The following is a 20,954-nucleotide window of genomic DNA, read 5'->3' on the forward strand; positions in this document are numbered from 1 at the left end:
AAACTAAGAATTACCAAATAAAACAAGATTAGATTGCAAAAGTAGCAATCACATTTTCTCATCAACTATACTCTAAGTGATAAATTTTAAACCTAAAAACAAACTTAGAGATTTACTAACCACTCCTGCCAATTTTATAAATTACAAAACCTGGACCTACTATAGATAGTTTTTTTTTTTTTTTTAAATGTTTTTATTTATTTCTAGGAGAGAGAGAGAGACAGCATGAGCAGGGGAGGGTCAGAGAGAGAGGGAGTCACAGACTGAAACAGGCTCCAGGCTCTGAGCTGGCAGTCAGCACAGAGCCCGACACGGGGCTTGAACCCACGAACCGCGAGATCACGACCCAAGCGAAAGTCGGATGCTTAACCGACTAAGCCACCCAGGCGCCCCCTACTATAGATAGTTCTAATGTAGCTCAAGATTTCATGTTATCCACTAAAGAAAATGGAGTCAGTTAATTAGGGAACACATTTTACATTATGTAGATTGTTTCAATTATAAAAATCAAGAAGGAAACTACTACTGGCTGAGTATATGGAGAAGGAACTATGCAGGGAAATGATTCAAAGGTTTTTGGCAGTGGCTTCATGCTAATAATGGGTAGGTAATACAGGTGACGAAGGCAGAAGAAGAATAAAATTGGTGGTTGGTCCTACTTCCTAGCATGCACAGAAAATTAACTCAAAATGGATCAAAACTGATCCAAAATCAATCAGTCCTTTAGAATCAAAGATCTAAATGTAAGAGCTAAAACTATAAAGTTCTTAGATGAAAACAGGGGTAAAATATGAGATTCTATACTTGGCAATGAATTCCTAGATATGATATCCAAAGCACAAGCAACAAAATCTAAAATAAATTATACTATATCAAAATCAAAACTTTTGTGCATCAAGGATACTACCAAGAAAGTGAAAATATAACCTACAGGATGGAAGAAAATATTTGCAAATAATAGACCTAATAAAGGCTCAGTATCTAGAAATATAAAGAATTCCTACAATTCAACAACAAAAAAGACAACATAAATGAAAACGGCAAAGGACCTCAATAGCCCTTTTCTCAACGAAGATAAACAAAAAGTTCAACAGGCACATAGAAAGATGTATCATGGATCGTCAGGGAAATGCAAATTAAAACCACAAAGAAATACAACTTCACACCCACATTAGCATGGTTATAATTTAAAAAGCAAAACCAAAAAACACCAGAAAATAATGATTGTTGGTGAGCACAGGACGTAGAGAAAATGGAACTCTCTCATACATTGCTGGTGGAAATGAAAATGAAAAGTTTGGCAGTTCCTCAAAAAGTTAAACACGGAATTACCAGACAACCCAGAAGGTCTACTCCTACACGTATACCCAAAAGAAATGAAAAAAGGTATCCAAACACTTGTACACAAATATTCAGAGAACTACTCACAATGGCCAAAAGATAAAAACAACCCAAAAGTCCATCAACTGACAAATGGATGAACAAAATGAAGCATTTCTATAAAATGGAATACTCTTCAGTCATAAAAAGGAACGGAGTACTGATACATGCTACAACATGGACAAACCTCAAAATCATGCTAAGGGAAAGAAATCAGACCTAAGAGGTTATGTATTATAGGATTCCATTTATACAAAATATCCAGAACAGGTAAATCCACAAAGGCAGAAAGCAGATTAGGAATTCCTAGAAGCTGGGTCACGGGAAAACAGGAGAGGCTACCAGGCGTCCTTATGGAGTGATAAAAATATCTTGGAACTAGATAGAGAGAATGGATAGTTGCACAATACTGTGAATGTACTAAATGCCACTGACATGCACATTTTAAAATGATCAATTTTATGTAATGTCAATTTTACCTCCGTAAAAGAACGAAGCTGATGTTGACATGAAAGATTACGATGATAATGATGATGATAAAATCAGAGTTAACATTTTGTGAGCACTAAACTCCCTTGTCCAGCACACTGCTCAGATTTTTACAAGCATTCTCTCATTTTAGTAGGAGTAAGAGAATAGAAGTAGTATTTTAATAATAATTATCCTCTTTAACCTCATCTTAAAGATGAGGAAATTTTGGCTTAGAAAGGCTAATTAACTTGACCATTATTACAACGCTAATCACTGGCAGATGTGACTTTAAAAATCAGTCTTGACTGGTTGATACTGTTGGTTGGCTGACCCAACCGCCATTTTCAACCCAGTTTTTCCTAGCCACCTTTCAGCCAAAGGTAGATATATGACAAAATTCTTAGATGTAAGCAGAAGTTTACTGTGGAGTTAAGTTTTGCTTTTCTAAACAAATGTTACCTCTTTGCTATCTGAACAGTAGCAACTGCAACAACCACTGTGCAACCATGAAGAAAAAAATCAACTAAGGGTTGCTGGAGAGGCAGTGGGTGGGGGATGGGCTAAACGGGTGATGGGCACTACAAAAGGCACTTGAGGGGATGAGCACTGGGTGTTATATGTAAGTGATGAGTCACTAAATTCTACGCCTGAAACCATTATTGCACTATATGTTAATTAACTTGGAGTTCAATGAATTTTAAAAACAAATCAAGAGCATCTCAGAGACAGCCAAACTGTGAGCCACTCAACTTTCACCAGAAGCTATTTTAACTCTAGTTTTGGGGGAGAGGGGCAGGAGGGACCTAATTTGTTTAACCAACTATAATAGGATCTTCTGTCATTTGAAGTTAGAAGCTTCTCTACTGATTCACTGACCCCAAAGTCAAAGCTTTACCCACTACACCATAATAACTGTTTATATACTGTTTACATTTTCAGTAGCAATTCAAATTTCTTTATTATCAAAATTGCCACAGAAACCTTAAGACTGCTATTCTTTAGTCACTGACCCTTTTTTACCCATACCAAAGTAATAAGTATGGCAATATGGTTTTTGGTCATTCAAAGTTTCTTAAGAATACAATTAACTGTATGCTAGAGAACAGGTAAACAAGGGAGTATCTCCCATTCAGTAAGTTATATTTTCATTTTCTTGGTAGTATCCTTTGATGCACAAAAGTTTTGATTTTGATATAGTATAATTTACTTTAGATTTTGTTGCTTGTGCTTTTGGTATCATATCTAAGAATTCATTGCCAAATCCAGAATCTCATATTTACCCCTATTTTCATCTAAGAACTTTATAGTTTTAGCTCTTACATTTAGATCTTTGATTCTAAAGGACTGATTGATTTTGGATCAGTTTTGATCCATTTTGAGTTAATTTTCTGTGCATGCTAGGAAGTAGGACCAACCACCAATTTTATTCTTCTTCTGCCTTCGTCACCTGTATTACCTACCCATTATTAGCATGAAGCCACTGCCAAAAACCTTTGAATCATTTCCCTGCATAGTTCCTTCTCCATATACTCAGCCAGTAGTAGTTTCCTTCTTGATTTTTATAATTGAAACAATCTACATAATGTAAAATGTGTTCCCTAATTAACTGACACCATCTCTGTCTTTCTCATTCACCCACAATTCCTCTCACTCCTTTCTCTAGTCATCCTTTAAAATCTCAGTTTAGATGTCAGCCTCCCCTGACAACTGGTTAGATACAATGTTGTAACTAATAAAAATGAGTTTTAATACATCTGTTGTGTACTATCCATCACTCCATATATGATACCCCTAAATCCAATAGGAAGCATTTTATATATATATATATAATTTTATTAATAACCAAATCAAATTTTTGTTATTAAATAGTCACATTAATTAGGAGTGCCTGGGAGGCTCAGTCAGTTAAGCATCTGATTCTTGATTTTGGCTCAGGTCATGATCTCACAGTTGTGAGATAGGGCCCTGCATCCAGCTCTGCACTGAGTGTGAAGCCTGCTTAGGATTCTCGCTCTCCCTCCCTAACTCCTTCCATGCCTGCTTGCTGCCCCAATCCCCCAAAAAGTTACTTAAATAAAACGTAAAATATCTAATCTGAAGCAAACCACAATAATCTGATAGAAACCCTTCTTAGAAGACAGATACCATATGGTTTCACTCATATATGGATCAGGAGAAACTTGACAGAGGACTATAGGGGAAGGGAAAGGGAAAAATTGTTAAGGAGAGGGAGAGAGGCAAACCATAAGAGACTTTTAAACACTGAGAACAAACTGAGGGTTGATGGAGGTTGAGGGAGAGGGGAAAATAGGTGATTGGCATAGAGGAGGGCACTTGATGGGATGAGCACTGGATGTTATATGGAAACCAACTTCACAATAAACTATATTTAAAAAAAAAAAAAAGAAAAAGAAACTATTCTTAGGTAAAAATTTTAATGTTTGGGGCATCTGGCTGGCTCAGTCAGTACAGCATGCAACTCTTAATCTCAGAATTGTGAAGCCCCATGTTAGGTGTGGAGCCTATTTAAAAAAAAAAAAAAAAATGAAACAACCTAAATGCTCTGGGAAACTAGTTAAGTTTGATATAGTCATGCAATAAAATATATTTTTTAAATTTAATGTTTAATCACATTTGACTTTATTCATAATGAAATAACAATTCCCATTTTTCCAACTCTTTAAAACATTTTTTTAAATGTTTTATTTTTGAGAGAGAGATAGAGACAGCATGAGCAGGGGAGGGTCAGAGAGAGAGGGAGACACAGAATCCAAAACAGACTCCAGGCTCTAAGCTAGCTGTCAGCACAGAGCCCGAGTTGGGGCTCGAATCCATGAACAGTGAGATCATGACCTGAGCCGAAGTTGGACGCTTAAGAGACTGAGCCACCCAGGCACACCCCCCGTTTTCCAACTCTTGACTATAAATGTTGAGTAGTGTTAGTATTACACAGTGTTGCCCCATAGTTAATTAGGTTTTCATTAATTTGGAGAAATAACTGCTGTAGGTATAGCAAAAAAAAAAAAAAAAAAGTAAGTTCATTAAGAATAAACATTTTAGAGAAACTACTTTAGAACCCATTAGAAGGGCTAAGAGCAGGCTGCCCCAAGATGGGCTACTATGACATAAAGATTATTTTGAGTTAAAAGTATCCAAACTTGGGGTGCCTGGGTGGCTCAGTCAGTTAAGTAACTGACTTGATCTAGACTCTGGTCACAATCTCATAGTTTATAAGATGGAGCCTCGTGGCAGGCTCTGTGCTGATAGGGCGCAGGGCCTGCTTGGGATTCTGTCTCTCCCTCTCTCTCCTCCTCCCTGCTTGCTCTCTCTCTTTCTCTCTTAAAATAAATAAATAAATTAAAAAAAAAAAGTAATCAAAACCCAGCAGATATAGGACAAACTCTCTACCTCCCCCTCAACTGCCAAAATTTACACTGGAAAGAGCACCTGTGCCAGGAAGAAAGCTATTAACAGAAACTCCTCTTTACCTAAGGAATTATCTGCATACCAGGGCAATCTGGTTTCCCCAAGCATCTTTTTCCCCCCATTATATCCTCAGGCCCTACCCCTTGCCTTAGCCCATATAAGCTTCCTGTTGCCTCGCTGTCTTTGGAATTTCATGTCTGTGTGGATGCTCCATATGTATACCTATTAAATTTTATTTTCTCCTGTTAATCTGTCTCATGGCAATTTGACTCTAAGTCCAATTGGAAGGACCACAGGACAGAGGAAGGTCTTCCTCCCTGATACTATATATCAACCTTTGAATTTTGAATATATAAATATTAATATATTAATTTTATAATAAAACATAATGTACCACAATTTCTTTTCCAAAAGGGGGATAAGACATAGAAAATTCAGCCACAGAATTAATCAAGCAATGACAAAGATTTTAATGTTCAAAACTTATTCACAACTTCAAACTCCAGAAACTTTTTTCAATGTGAGAACGGTGATTTTAAAAATCATTTTAATCATATAAATAATTACAATGTGTAAGGAACAGGGCGATACAAAGGAAGAAAGTGGTAGGAGGAGAAGAAAGTGGGAGCGGGTGGTAGGAGGACTGACGTGAGAGCTATAGATGTGTCTAGCAGTGCAAGCGCTTCCCAGGAGCTGCGACTTAGAGCATAAGACAGAGTATCATTCATTTCCTCAGGCCACCATAACAAAGTACCACAAGCTTGGTTGCTGAAAACAAGAGAAATTTATTCTCTCACAGTTCTGGAGACCAGAAGCCTGAAATCAAGGTGTTGGCAGGATCATGTTCCCTCTGAAAGCTCTAGAAGAGGATCCCTCTTTCCCTCTTCCAGTATCTAGTGGCTCCTGGTGACCCTGGCTTGTGGTAGTGTAACTCCAATCTCTGCCTCCGTGTCCACGGGGTCTTCTTTCCAGTATCTTTCTGTGTTGAACAAAGACACTCCTCGTTGGATTTAGGGCCTAACCTATCCAGGATGATCTCACCTTGAGATCTTTAACTTAATTACATGTGTCAAGACCTTTATTCCAAATAAGGTCACATTCTAGGACTGCATATATCTTTTCAGGGAGGCTATTACTCAACCTACTACGAACCAGCAAGGCAAAAGAGTGTGTTAAGAGACTAAAGAGGGAGGCACTCACCAGGGCATTCGATGACATTTTAAGGAATATAAATTATAAATGCAACAGGATGTATTAAACACAATGGAAAGCCAAGATCTGATTAACATTCTTTCTCTCTCTCTCTCTCACACACACACACACACACACACACACACACACACACACACACAGTGTGTTTTGTGGAGAATAAGTCAGAGGAACTAGCAGATCAGGGAGGACTCTATTACAGTAATTCAAGCAAGAGATGAGAAGAAGAAGACCTGGACTGGAATGGTATGGAGATGAAGGTGATTAGATAGCTCTGACATATTTTGGAGACAGAATAAATGGAATTTAGTGATAGCTGGATGTAGGAAGAGGAAAGGGAGGTGTCCAGGACTATGATTCAACTTCTAACTCAAATAACAGGCTAAGTGAGAATACCATTTACTCTGATCATTAGGACTGGCACAGAAACAGGTAGCACAGAAATGAGACTAAGAAAGTCCAGATCCTTATCTCTATTATGTCTTGGGCTGTGTTATAAATCACTCCAGTGTCTGAAAACAACGGTGATTTAGGAGTTCTCATGATCCCACAAGTTCAATGGACAGTTCTTCCAATTATATTCCTGGACTCAACCATGTTGCTTTATCAGCTGGCGGGTGGCTTGGGGAAGTGGACTTAGCTGGGGTGGAACTGAGGAGGCTGAATTTAGTTGAGATGATTGGGCCTTTCCATGTAGAACTGTATCTTCAGGAAGGTCACCTGGGCTTTCTTCAGAGCACTGCACTCTCAGAGTTCTAAGTGAGAGCAGAGCTATAAAGCCTCTTGAGGCCTTGCTTAGAAGTTGCCAATAACGGGGCACCTAGGTGGCTCAGTCAGTTAAGCAACCAACTTCGGCTCAGGTCATGATCTCATGGCTTGTGAGTTTGAGCCCTGCTTCGGGCTCTGTGCTTACAGCTCAGAGCCTGGAGCCTGCTATGGATTCTGTGTCTCCCCTCTCTCTCTGCCCCTCCCTCACTCACACTCTGTCTCTTTCTCTCTCAAAAGTAAAATAAACATTAAAAAAAAAAAAAAAAAAGGAAAAGAAGTTGCCAATAACATCTTCATAGAATTTCTTGGTAGTCAAAGCAAGTCACAAGGCCAGTCAAGATTTATAAGTTAGGAAAAGAGACTGCCCATCTTGATGGAAAGAGCTATATATACTATCTGACTGTATTATGAAATCTGGATTCTATTCCAGGAGTAGAGAAACACAAAAAGGTTTTAAGGTGTGGAGCAACAGTAATAAAATCAATACCCATCCATTCAGGATTAGAAACCCTCAGAAAACTATACCAAAAAGGAAACTTTCTCAACTGTTATAGTCCATCTATAATATATCCATAGCCAGCATCATACTTAAGTTGGAATCAGGGGAAGAGGGTAATGTAAAGAGGAGAAAATACCTGCAAATAAAGTATCTGATAAAGAACTTATAAACAAAAACATAAAAAATGCCTCAAGATTCAGTAATAAGAAAATAACCAAATTAAAAAAATTTTTTTTAATGTTTTATTTATTTCTAGCAGAGAAAGAGAGAGACAGCGTGAGCAGGGGAGGGTCAGAGAGAGAGGGAGTCACAGACTGAAACAGGCTCCAGGCTCTGAGCTGGCAGTCAGCACAGAGCCCGACGCGGGGCTCGAACCCACGGACCGCGAGATCATGACCTGAGCGAAAGTCGGACGCTTAACCAACTAAGCCACCCGGGCGCCCCGAAAATAACCAAATTTTAAAATAGACAAACCTCTGAATAGCTGATTCATCAAAGAACATTTAGGGAGGCAAAATAAGCACATAAGATGGTGAAAATCATTAATAATTTTTGAGATGCAAATTAGAACCACAAACACTTGTACATTAATTTTCAATGCATCTTTATTGATGATAGTCAAAACCTAGAAACAAATCTTATGTCTGTCTACAGGTAATTGGATAAACTAATACGTAAGATACAAGAGACTTCAAGTAGGCAACAAAAATGGATGAATTATCAACACAAACCACAATACAGATGAATTTAAAGGCAACTTTGAGTGAGGAGCACCTGGGTGGCTCATTGGTTAAGTGTCTGACTATTGGTTTGGGCTCAGATCATGATCTCCCAGTTTGTGGGTTTGAGCCCACATCAGGCTCCACAATGACAGCGTGGAGCCTGCTTGGGATTCTCTGTCTCCTCCTCTCTGTCCCTCCCCTGCTCTCTCTCTCTCTCCGTCTCTCTAAATGAATGAATGAATGAATGAATATTTTTTTAAAAAATGAAATCAGATGAAAAAGATATACTATATTTCTCCATTTACATAAAATCCTAGAAAATGCAAATAAATCAATAATGGCTGCCTAGAGATGGGATGGAGGCAGGTGAGACGAATTAAATGGATACATGGGAAGTTCTGGGGGTAGTAGATACGTCTAATATTTTAAATGTGGTGCTATTTTGAGGGTGTATGGATAAAAATTTATCAAATTATACACTTCAAATGTGAACTTTATTGTATGTCAATCATACCTTGATAGCTACTTAATAATAATAAAAGTTAGTATTAACAAAATGAAAAAGCAAGACACAGACTTGGAAAAATTATTTGTAATACAGAACTAAGAATTTATATCTAGAATAAATATAAACAATGCCTCCAACTCAAGAAATAAAAATAGCAAACTGTTCCATTTTTTTTAAAAACGAGGTAAAGAATTCACAAAAATAAAAGATAAATAGCCAATAAGCAAAGTCTTAAATCTTTACTCATCAAAGAACTATAAATTAAAACCACTTCATACCAACAATACTCACTAAAATTAAAATGTGTGTCAATGCCAAATGTTGATGAAACGGAAGCAACTAGCAGTCTGATAATTTCATATAAAGTAATATATCCCTACCTTACAATGCAGTAACTCCACCTCTGGATATATATCCACAATAATAAAAAATACACATTGGTTTTAAAATCATCTGAAAGAATATAGATATAAGCTTTATTCATAATCACCAAAAACTGAAACAATGTACATGTCCATAGACAGGAGAACGGGTAAATAAATTATGGTATATTTATAGAACAGAATGGTATTTTGTAATGGAAAGAAATACTGATGGTGCAACAACATGGATAAACATGAAAAACATTCTGAGCAAAAAACGCCATGTATGACTCCATTTTTATTAAATTTTAGAACTGGCAGAACTAATCTATGCCAAAAGAAATCTAAGCAGCAGCTGCTTCTGGGTAGAGGGTGGGAGAAATAAAGATTTACTGGTAAGGGACAGAAAGGATCTTTCTGAGGCGATAGAAGCATTTTATATTTTGATAGGGTCTGAATTATATTTATGTGTGCATTTTTCAAAATGGATACTGTACACCTAAGGTCCACATATTTCATTATATGTAAACTACGTTATATTATAAAAATGTATTATACAATATAAACAATGTTCCTTTCACAAATTGGGACAAAACACGATTAAGACACTTTGTAAATGTACCGGTAACCTAGCTGTATAGCTAGAAATTATACTGAAATGGATAGACTTTCAAACTCACAACCCCAAGATCAAGAGTCACATGCTCTACCAACTGAGGCAGCCGGGTGCCCCTGAAATGCATATATTTTCTGCCTCACTTTGCATTATTCTAATATTCTTATTATGGTTCATCATGGAAAAATAAGCTGAATAAATTATAAAAACTAAAACATATACCTACCCACCTACCACACATACCAACTGTATTAAGAAATCACTAAAGTTTCTCTGACCTGCTCAGATTATACAAAAGAAGGAATGCTTGCTGTTTGTTAAACAATTTTAACTGCCTTCTTTAGCTCCAGAAAGCAAAGAATATTACCTAAAACCATACTTTTACTTAAACTACCTCAGAGGGAGCTTATAATTTTAGTTTAAGAGTTACGATCTAATCTTTCTTAAAGCAATTGTTAAGACATTTGTGACTACATGTATATATTTTTTAAAGTCTATTTACTTATTTTGAGAGAGAGAGAGAGAGAGTGCAAGCAGGGGAGGGGCAGGGAAAATCCCAAGTAGGCTCTGCTACCGAGGCAGGGCTCAAACTCTCGAACTATGAGATCATGACCTGAGCAAAATCAAGAGTTGGGTCGCCCAACCGAGCTACACAGGTGCCACTGTAACTACACGTGTAGTTTCACCAACCCTAGGATATCTGCCAGTCACCATGAAAGACAGGTTTTCCATTGCACTATCAGTAACTCCAACAAAACATTCTGATGAAGGAGAAGGTACAATTACTATCTTAAAGCACTCATGGGGTTTTCATTCATGCTGTATTTATTTACTCCCCATCTGAAAAGATGATCTAGAGTCTAAAGCAACGTTTTTCCCTTAGGTCTCAAAATATCTGTGCCCTACCATAATGAAAACAGCTTTAAGTTTTTTGCTTATACGAAATATAAATACTAATTAAAAATTAGAATAAAAAAAGATTTTAGAAGTATAAGAATGAAATTCAAAAGAAATAAAAAATCCACCACCATTTTGATAATAAATCAATTTAACTCTCTATGCACACAGACACATTCTTTACATAAGTGGAATCTCTTACATGTTGTTTTTAATGCGCATAACTTTTGAAGTAATTGTTTTGTTTTCTCTTTTTCATCCCTCATCTCTTCCACTCTTAAAATAACTAATGTGTGTCCTTTCTTACCTTTATCTGGGCTCACTGCATCAAATAAAAATATACATACATACATGCTGGTGAGGTAGAGTTATTATTCAGGTAACAATAGTAGGATCTTATGATAGATGCTTCCGTGCATCTTGCTTTCCTCATTTTATGAGAGAAATCCATCCAAGTTAACTGGTATGAAGCCAGTTCATTTTATTTAAATGGTTAACAAGATCCCATGAAAAATGTATTCTAGCATTCCCCTATAGATAGGTATTCCTTTTTTACCCTGAATTATATTACTCAAGAATTAACATTATCAGGGGTGCCCAGGTGACTCAGTCGGTTGAGCCTCCAACTTTGGCTCAAGTCATGATCTCACAGTTTTTGAGTTTGAGCCCCACACTGGGCTCTGTGCTGACTGCCAGCTCAGAGCCTGGAGCCTGTTTCAGTCTGTGACTCCCTCTCTCTCTGACCCTCCCCTGCTCATGCTCTCTCTCTCTCTCTCTCTCCTAGAAATAAATAAAACATTAAAAAAAATTAAAAAAAAAAAAGAATTTGATTACCAAATATATACAAAAAACAAAAAACACAGCTGAAATCTCTCAGGGGTGGGTTTTCTCCTTCTCTACTCAGTGCCAATGAGACTCCTGCCATAGTCCCCCCAGGCGTGGAGATTTCTGCTGTTTTATACATATTCTGAGAATTCATCAATTTAGGGTCCCAGCTTTCATAACCTTTATGTATGTGTGCATCTTTTAAAAATTTAGCCATTTTAGGGGCGCCTGGGTTGGCTCAGTCGGTTAAGCATCCAACTTCAGCTCAGGTCATGATCTTGTAGTTCTGCTGACAGCTCAGAGCCTGGAGCCTGCTTCAGATTCTCCCCCTCTCTCTGTCCCTCCCCCACTCATGCTCTGTCTCTCTCTGTTTCTCTCAAAAATAAATAAACATTACAAAAATTTCAAAAATTCAGCCCTTTTAGTAATTTTCAGAATATGGTTTGGGGGAAAAATATAAGGGTTGGAATTAATATTATAGACCTAGCTCACATCCACTAGGAGTATAAGACTACTTGCTACATATCTATACATTAAAACTATACCCATTCTACCCCATATGACAGTTTCTCACAAAACTAAGTAAAATCTGAAATTACTTTCAATTATATTTTTTCTGACAAGACTGCTGTTCTTTGAGATTGGCCACATGGAACCCCAGTTATGTCTCATTTGTAATTACTATGAGGAAAACAGATTCATGTTATCCATTTCCACGGTAAGTTAGTCTCTTTTATTTATTCGTTTTTATTTATTTATTTTTTAAAGTAGGCTCCACGTCCAGCATGGAGCCCAACATGGGGCCTGAGCTCACAACCCTGAGATCAAAACTGGAGCAGAGATCAAGAGTCAGACACTTAACTGACTGAGCCACCCAGGCACCCCAAGTTAGTCTCTTTTAAATCACAAAAATTTTAAGTAATTTCTACTCTCAGACTTACCACATTGAATATTAATTGAATCACGGTATTTCTTGGCTCATTAGGAGGAAAGACGATAGTTAATTCACTGCTATAAAGTTTGGCACCCCATGGGTGCTTACTAAATAATTTTTTAATAAATAAGCAAATGAATAAGTAAAAAGACATTAAGTACTACTGCCTTCAAAATACGGTTCTCTAACAAATAAAGGAAATTTCACAGTAAAGAGGTTACCAATGTTTCAGTGATCATGAAAAAGATTATATTCATTAGTAAGACATAAAAACAACTGAATAAAAACACAAACACACCAAATTTGAGGGCTCAAGTAAAATGAAAAGGTGAATAACAAAAACATGATTGAAAAAGACAATGTATTCAACCTCAATGTGCATGGGAGTGGGGTATGTATCAATAACACACAATATAATCCCTCAAACAAATGCAACAAGGACTGAAAATGCAGGAAAATGCAAATTAAAGTCACAGTGAGTTATAATGAAAGATCTAACAGATTGGCAAAATTTAAAAATCAGCCATATAGAAGTGATAGGGAGAATGAAATGCATAGCAACTTTTGTATAATATCAGTGAGAATACAAATTATACAGGCATTGTGGAAAATAGTTTTACATTATCTGATAAAAGCTGAACATACATATACCCTATGATCCACCAATTGTGCTCCACAGTATACACCCTAAAGAAAATTTTGTACATGTGCACCAGGAGATAACATACAAAAATGTTCATAAGCAGCCTGTTTATAATAGCAAACAACTATAAAAAACCGAAAAGCCTATCAATTGCAAAATGGATAAATACATTTTGGCATACTTCTATTACATTGGACTACTACATAGTAGTGAAAATTAAGAAACTACAATTATATTCAACATTAATAAATATATAAATAATAAAGCAAAAGAAAAGCAGATCAGGATTTATAATGAGTTATTCAATTTATATTATATTTATATAAAGTCAAAGCCAGATAAAAAGACATTTATATATTGGTTTTTGTGAGAGAGGACGTGTGTGCTTGCATAAAGGCTGGGGATGGGGAGAGGGAGAAAGAGAATCTTATGCAGGCTCCATCCCTAGTGCAGAGCCCTAGGCAGGGCTCCATCTCATGACTGTGAGATCATGACCTGAGCTGAAATCAACAGTCTGACATTTACCTAACTGAGCCACCCATGCGCCCTAATATAGGACATGTATAAACATATACATATATAATCTTGTGAGAATATGCTTAACAAAGCATGAAATATTAGTTACTGAGGTGGGGTTAGAGAAAAATATGATAGGACTCACAAGAAGCTTCAACAGGTTGTGGCTGTTTTGTGAAGACAGTTGAATAAATAGATAATTGTTATATTATTCTTTATACTATATATTAAAAACTATGAATATATAGTCTTTGGATATATATTTTGCAATTAAACATTTAAGCACCAAGTGACACAAAAAGATATGCAAATAGTTAAAAATATATATAAAAGGAAAAGTAAGTATAAACATTAGGTTTCCAAAAATTACACTAGAAATTACACTAGAATTTACTTACCCATCTGCTTTACCTATCAGAGCATTAGTTTCTTCAAGGATATGGACATAATAAACATTAACTTAAAGAATATAACTGAAAGAATGACTTTTTAAATTCAAATGACCTCAGACAACATTTCTCAAGGAAAGAATTTAGTTCATGGTCTTGACATCATCTAATACACCACTTTAGTAAAATAACAAACTATATTAAGTTTACTTTCCCTAGAAGGCAGTCATTGAGTCACTGAGTCAAAGTTCAACTTACTAACATTTCCTTAAACATTTATAGAACGACTTGAGTTTGGTACAACAGAAGTCACAACCTCTGCTCAGATCAGCACTCAGATCAGTTACTGCTCAAAACAGTAACAGTACCTTAACCGTTTTTTTTCATTAACATTTTCCTCAAAAGCTATCAAGAAACTTAATTTTGCATCATTAGTAATCTGGTAAAAACACATATTAGATTTAAACTGCTCCAATAGGCAGAAGTAAAAGTCTATGTTTCACCAAATTCCACACTGCATTTACCTATGAAATAAAAATTCTTTCAAAACTTTTAACAAACCAAAAATAAAAATAAAAATCTACCTCACAATTTCAAAGACTGAATAAATTACTAGTGAATTCCAGATAACTGATGTCAATTAAATGACTATTTAAATTTTGACTTCTAAATGGTATCAGGAGCTTCATCTTACCTGGGGAGGATAGTTGCTCTCTGAAGACCACCTTGAAGATTGGTCATTTGGTTTATCCACTAAAATGTTCCTGAAATAAAGAAAATTATAGCAAATAATTAAAATTATAGGTAAATTTGGGGGTGCCTGGGTGGCTCAGTCAGTTAAGGGTCCGAATCTTGATTTCAGTTCAGGTCATGATCTCACAGTTTGTAAGTTTGAGCCCTGCATCAGGCTCTCTGAGCTGGCAGCATGAAGCCTGCTTGGGATTCTCTCTGCCTCTCCCTAGTGTCTGTCTGTCTGTCTGTCTCTCTCTCTCTCTCTCAAACTAAATAAACTTAAAAAAAAAAATTACAAGAGAATGTGAATATGCAAAATGAGGAATAATCTACCAGATACTGAAATTATCATAGTTATATAATGTTTGGAGCTTGAACAGAAAGAGAAAATAAAATAAGAAACAGAAAAGCTCTAGTATATGAGAGATTTTAAAATATGATAAAGGTAGCATTTCAAACAATGGAAAAAGCAATAAAAAATAATAAATACTTCTACTTCATACTAAGTGACAAAGTGAACAACAGTACATATACTTAAGGTAAAAAAATAAAACACCTAAGAATAAATAAGTTACCATATATACATATTATATATATCACTATATTATACAATTACATTGTTATATTAGATATTATATAATAATAATGCATATACATCATATATGCATATGTATACACATACAATCAATCTTTAGATTAAGAAGTCTTTAAAGCACAGCATCTAAATCAGAACTCTGGGTGAAAAAAAGGAAATGATATAAGTAACTTGGAAGATGGTGCTTTCACTGGAAACTATAAGGCTAAAGACAAATGGAACCATATATAAAAACTGTATTTGGTAAAGTTGTTTTTCAAGATATATGACTTAATTCTGAAATAGTTTACATATATACTGGGGTTGAATAAATAAGTAAATGGACAGCATATGGTGGCAGCCAAGCTTCTCACTTTGGAATGAAAGTTACAGAAAAGCAAAGGGAAGATGGTTAGAATGGACCCTGTGGTACTTAACTGGATTAGAGCCAGAGACATCACTGTGAACTCATGTTTAGTTTAATACAGACACAGATAAATAGATATGAAAGCAATTATAGATATATGTGTGCATATATGCACACACACCACAGTTTTTCCTAGTTCTGTTCACTAAAAGGGATTGGAAGTAGTGAAACCCCAGTAGCAATGAGCACACCCAGCACAAAGATCTTGGTTTCTACATAATATTCCCCAATAAAAGAAAATAGGAATTCTAGGGGAAATGCCTGGTTCTAGGATTGGAGCAGGGAATTCAAAAAATAAACCTGGAACATCTTGTAGCACTCAAAAAATTTAAAAAAATAAAGGTTGGAGACATATCAAAAAGACACAGAGAAGACAACATAAAAGAATGAAAGAATGAATGACCAAAGCTGAAATAATTTAAACAAAATAAATAGTATAGTACTGGATTATAACCAAAGAATAAATAAATATCCATGAGTCCATACTGATATAAATAACCCCACTCTAATCATCTAACAAACTCAAATTGAAGAACATTCAATAAAATATATGACTAATACCTCTCAAAACCCTGACTATAATGAAAAACAAGGAAAGACTGAAGACTTGTCACACACCAGAGGGAAGTAAGGAGACATGATAACTAATATTAATGATAGTTAATTTATCTTTTCTTAGTAATCTCTACACCCAACGTGGGGCTCGAACTCATGACCCCAAGATCAAGAGTCACATGCTCTTCCATCTCAGCCAGCCAGGTGCCCCAAAATAATAAGTATAAATACAAATATAAACATAAGTATATATTTATTGATCTTCAATGTACAGATTATGAAACTGAGAGAGACAAACTAATTTGCCTAAATATGCAAACACCTAAGTAGTAAGGATTTGAATCCAAGGCTGTCTGACTCCAAAGTCAATGCTCTTAATTATACTACGCAGCTTGAGAACTATTCCACTTCTTAGAACTTAAAGAATAACCTAAAAAATAATCCAGGTGATGTAAATCACCCACATTCATTACAGAACAGTTTATAATAGCAAACTGTATGCAGCTTAACCATGTAATAATAAGGAAGTAATTAGACACATTATGACACAACTGTGTTACAGAATGCCATGTACTCATGATCTACAGGCTAACTTTAATGTCACTGGAAAACGTTCACTACACAGTAAGTGAAGAGAAAGTAGTTTATAGCATATATATGATAAATAAAGTATCTTAAGTAACAATATTCATGCATGGAGAGAAAAGACAAAGAACATACACTGAATTGTCAATGTTGCTTTCAATGATGAGATTACATGGACTTTCCCTCTTTTCTGTATTATTCAAGCTTTCTAAAATTAACACGTTACTTTCATAAAAAAATTTTTTTTACAAAAATGAGTTACAAAACACAAAATGAAGATAACCCTACACAGAAAAAATTGTACTATGGTTAAAAGCTGAAGCTAAAAACCCCAGGATTAAAAAAAATCACTGATATGAACGTTATAAAGCATGTAAGAAAATCTAACATATTATAACTATGATAAAATGGGACCGCAAAAAAAAATCATTCATGTTAATGAATGGCATGAGGGAGCTTAACCAATCATAATCTGAAAGATGAGCAGATGGACAACTAAATACAAAGTCAAGGGGGCCAAACAGTTGCAATATGTTGTGGTCTTGTGAACTTTGAAATGCCTATTAAATAGCGATTTGTCGATTCAGCAGTTGGATATCTGAGGCTGAAATTCAGGGATAAATACATGTATCTGTAGGGACATCAGTACATCATAGCTAAAATATTTAAAGCCATAATACTGAATGGGATGACCTAAGGCCTGACATGAAGCTAGAGAAACCAAAAGACTCATTAAGCTATGGGGGTCCATCATTTCAGGGGTCTAGATGAGAAAGGTCAAGCAAAGGAGACTAAAAAGGGACAAAGATGAAGAAAACAGAAACTCAGAAAGTATGGATGCCAAATGAAAATATTTTAAGGCAAGAAGTGAAAAATTACATAAAATGCTGCTGAGAAGATAGGGACTGGATGTATTTACCCTCATAGGTCTAAATTCAAGGCTGAACGCTGCTACATACAAAGTGCGTAATAAATATTTGATAATGATATGAACAAATAAGTAGCACTACAAAGAAAAATTAAAGTAGAACCATCAAAGCATAAAATATATTAATAATACTTATTACCTGCAACTTAAAGCTAGTACTAACTAAATATAAATGATAAATGGGGCACCTGGCTGGCTCCATTGGTAGAGCATGCAGCTCTTCATCTTGGGATTGTGAGTTTGAGGTCCACACTGGGTGTAGAGAATACTTTATGGTTTGGAAAGATGGAGGCTTGAAGATATTCCTGATAATCTCAGTGGCAACATTGGGTCAACTACTAAGTACATCTCCTGAGCTCAGCAGGTGACAGAGGCCAGAATCAGAACTTTAAGAACCATAACAAAGGCTTGGTCAGAGGAAAATCAAAAGACCCACGGACAGCTCTCTCCTCAATAGAAAGGGATCAACTGCATGAGCATTTCTGGGACAATCTGCTATTCTCCCTGGCCCACAAAGAGCTTCAGAAGCAAGCTAACCAATTTGGTTCCTTTTATCACTGGAGTTGAGAAAGTACTTCCCCTCTTAGCTGAGGATATCCAGATACTGGTAACCTACAAAGAACTAACAACATAGAAAAAGACTGCTGGTCTACCTACTATCTCAAGCATGGGAAGCTTTACCCAAAGAGCACATAATACAAGAAAGTTTGCATAGAAGAATAAATGCAAAGAGCCAAGAAAACTTATCAGAAAGAATAGTGAGAGGAAGTCATGTTACCAGCTTTTAAATACAGTTCAAATCCCTAGAATTAAAAACAGTAGGGAATGGTGCAGAAACAGACGTAGCTCAGAGAAACAAAAACCCAGAAACTGAGCCCAGTGTAGACTAGAACTTAATATTTGATTAAGGTAAGGGGAGAGGGAGGGAGGCAAACCATGAGAGACTCTTGAATGCTGAAAACAAACTGAGGGCTGAGGGGAGGTAGGGGAGAGGGGAAGGGGGGTGATGGGCGTGAAGGAGGGCACTTGTTGGGATGAGCACTGGGTGACATATGTAAACCAACTTGACAATAAACTATAAAAAACTATTTGATTAAGGTGATATTTTATATCATTGGGAAATGGTAGTTCATAGTTAAATGATGCTTACACAACTGAAGGGAGAAAATAACTCCTACCTAATACAAAATTAATCCCAATTAACAATTTTAACATACATATATATATAAAAATTTTAGGAAAAGTATTTAGAAGCCATTATATGCAACCAAAAGTGAGAGATCTTTTTGCCAAGAAACACAGAAGATGTAAAAGAAAAAATAACTATTTGATTATAAAAAAAACTTCTGAATTTTGTAGTATGAAAAACACCATAAATAAAAACCAGAAACCAGCAATAGAAAAAAATGTTTGCAACTCATAGGACTAATAAGGTATTATTATTTAAAATATGAAAAATATTATTTCACATTGAGGATAAGATGAACACAATTGAAAATAAGCAGAATGTTACTAAAATCATTAAAATAACCAATAACCAGCAACAAAAATTAACATAAGATACTCTTTTTCATCCATCAAATTGATTAAATTAGAGCCCTACTATCAGGAAATCAGGTAGAAAAGGTGGACATGTCCATTACCTCAGCCTTTATGGAAAGTTAATGTGCAGCATCTATTAAAACTTTCAATGTACATGTTCTTTTCCTTAACACTCTCATCTCAGAATCTATCTCATAAAAATAAAATCATTAGTACATAAGGACATATGTATAGAGACTTGTACATTGAGTCTGTTTAATGCAGAATTTTTTATAGTACCAGAGAAAATAAACCATGGAACATTATACATTATACCAGAGAAAATAAATTATAGAACATATAAACCATGGAATATTAAAGAGTATTTCAGAAGCACCTGATTGGCTCAGTCCAACATTGGCTCAGGTCATGATCTTGCAGCCCCATCGGGCTCTGTGCTGACAGTGCAGAGCCTGGAGCCTGCTTCAGATTCTGTGTCTCCCCCTCTCTCTGCCCCTCCCTTGCTCATGCACTGACTCTCTCTCTCTCTCTNATTATATAAAGCAAGCACAAAATAATAAGCCTAAAATGGAACATAAGTACTATTAAGGGATTTTACTAATTTTCTTCTATTTGTCATATTGCTCAGGTTTTTATAATAAACATTATTTATATAAACATTAAAAATAATTATTGTAAAAATATGACAGTTGAGATGGCAATAAACTTTCCGTATTTCTGGCAAACGGACTACACTAGGATCAGATAATCAAGTCAGACTCAACTTTTCTTTCTTTCTAAAGACATAGGAGATGCAGAAACAAGTAATAAGGGCTTATTGGCTTTTAAAATTTTTAAGGGACAAATCATCTCCCAAAGCTTAAAGTCAATTGTAGATTGTTTTTAATTCTCCCTCCTGATTGTTCCTTTCCTCAATCCATTTTCGCTCTCCTGCAAGGCAAATGAGAAAGCAGTTCAAGGCCGTGGCTATTAACATCAGTCCTTCACCAACAGAAAGAGAGGCACTATGGAAGCATTCTATAAAATACATTCTTCTTGGGGCTCCTGGGTGGCTCAGTTGGTTAAGCGTCTGACTTTGGCTCAGATCACGACCTCACGGCTTGTGAGTTCGAGCCACGTCAGGCTCTGTGTTGACAGCTCAGAGTCTGGAGCCTGCTGCGGATTTGGTGTCCCTCTCACTCTACCCCTCACCCACTCATGCTGTCTCTGTCTCTTAAGAATAAAACATTAAAAAAATTTTTTTAAATAAATAAAACATGTTCTTCTTTTAATCATCCTTCCTGGTATACTTCTCAAAGACCTTGTAAAACCCACTACTACTACTGGCATAATTTAATAGCTTTTCCTTTTTTTAATTCTGAGGAATAAGCAAGAGACCTAAACCTCTAATACTAAACATGTCAATGACAGTAACAGTTTACAATCTCTGGTTTCTTTTTTTTTCTT

General features: G+C 35.8%; 1 protein-coding gene across 2 annotated transcripts in view; it reads right to left on the minus strand.

Moving 5' to 3' along the window:
- MKLN1 (muskelin 1) overlaps positions 1-20,954 on the minus strand; it is a 331,507-nt gene that overhangs the window by 117,175 nt on the left and 193,378 nt on the right. For both annotated transcript variants that reach the window (XM_077770721.1, XM_077770722.1), the window contains exon 3: positions 14,860-14,929. In XM_077770721.1, coding sequence (XP_077626847.1) covers positions 14,860-14,929 — 70 coding nt within the window. The remainder of the gene's footprint in view (positions 1-14,859; positions 14,930-20,954) is intronic.

Source organism: Crocuta crocuta, unplaced genomic scaffold, assembly GCF_008692635.1.
Source record: "Crocuta crocuta isolate KB4526 unplaced genomic scaffold, BGI_CrCroc_1.0 scaffold266, whole genome shotgun sequence".
NCBI lineage: Eukaryota > Metazoa > Chordata > Mammalia > Carnivora > Hyaenidae > Crocuta > Crocuta crocuta.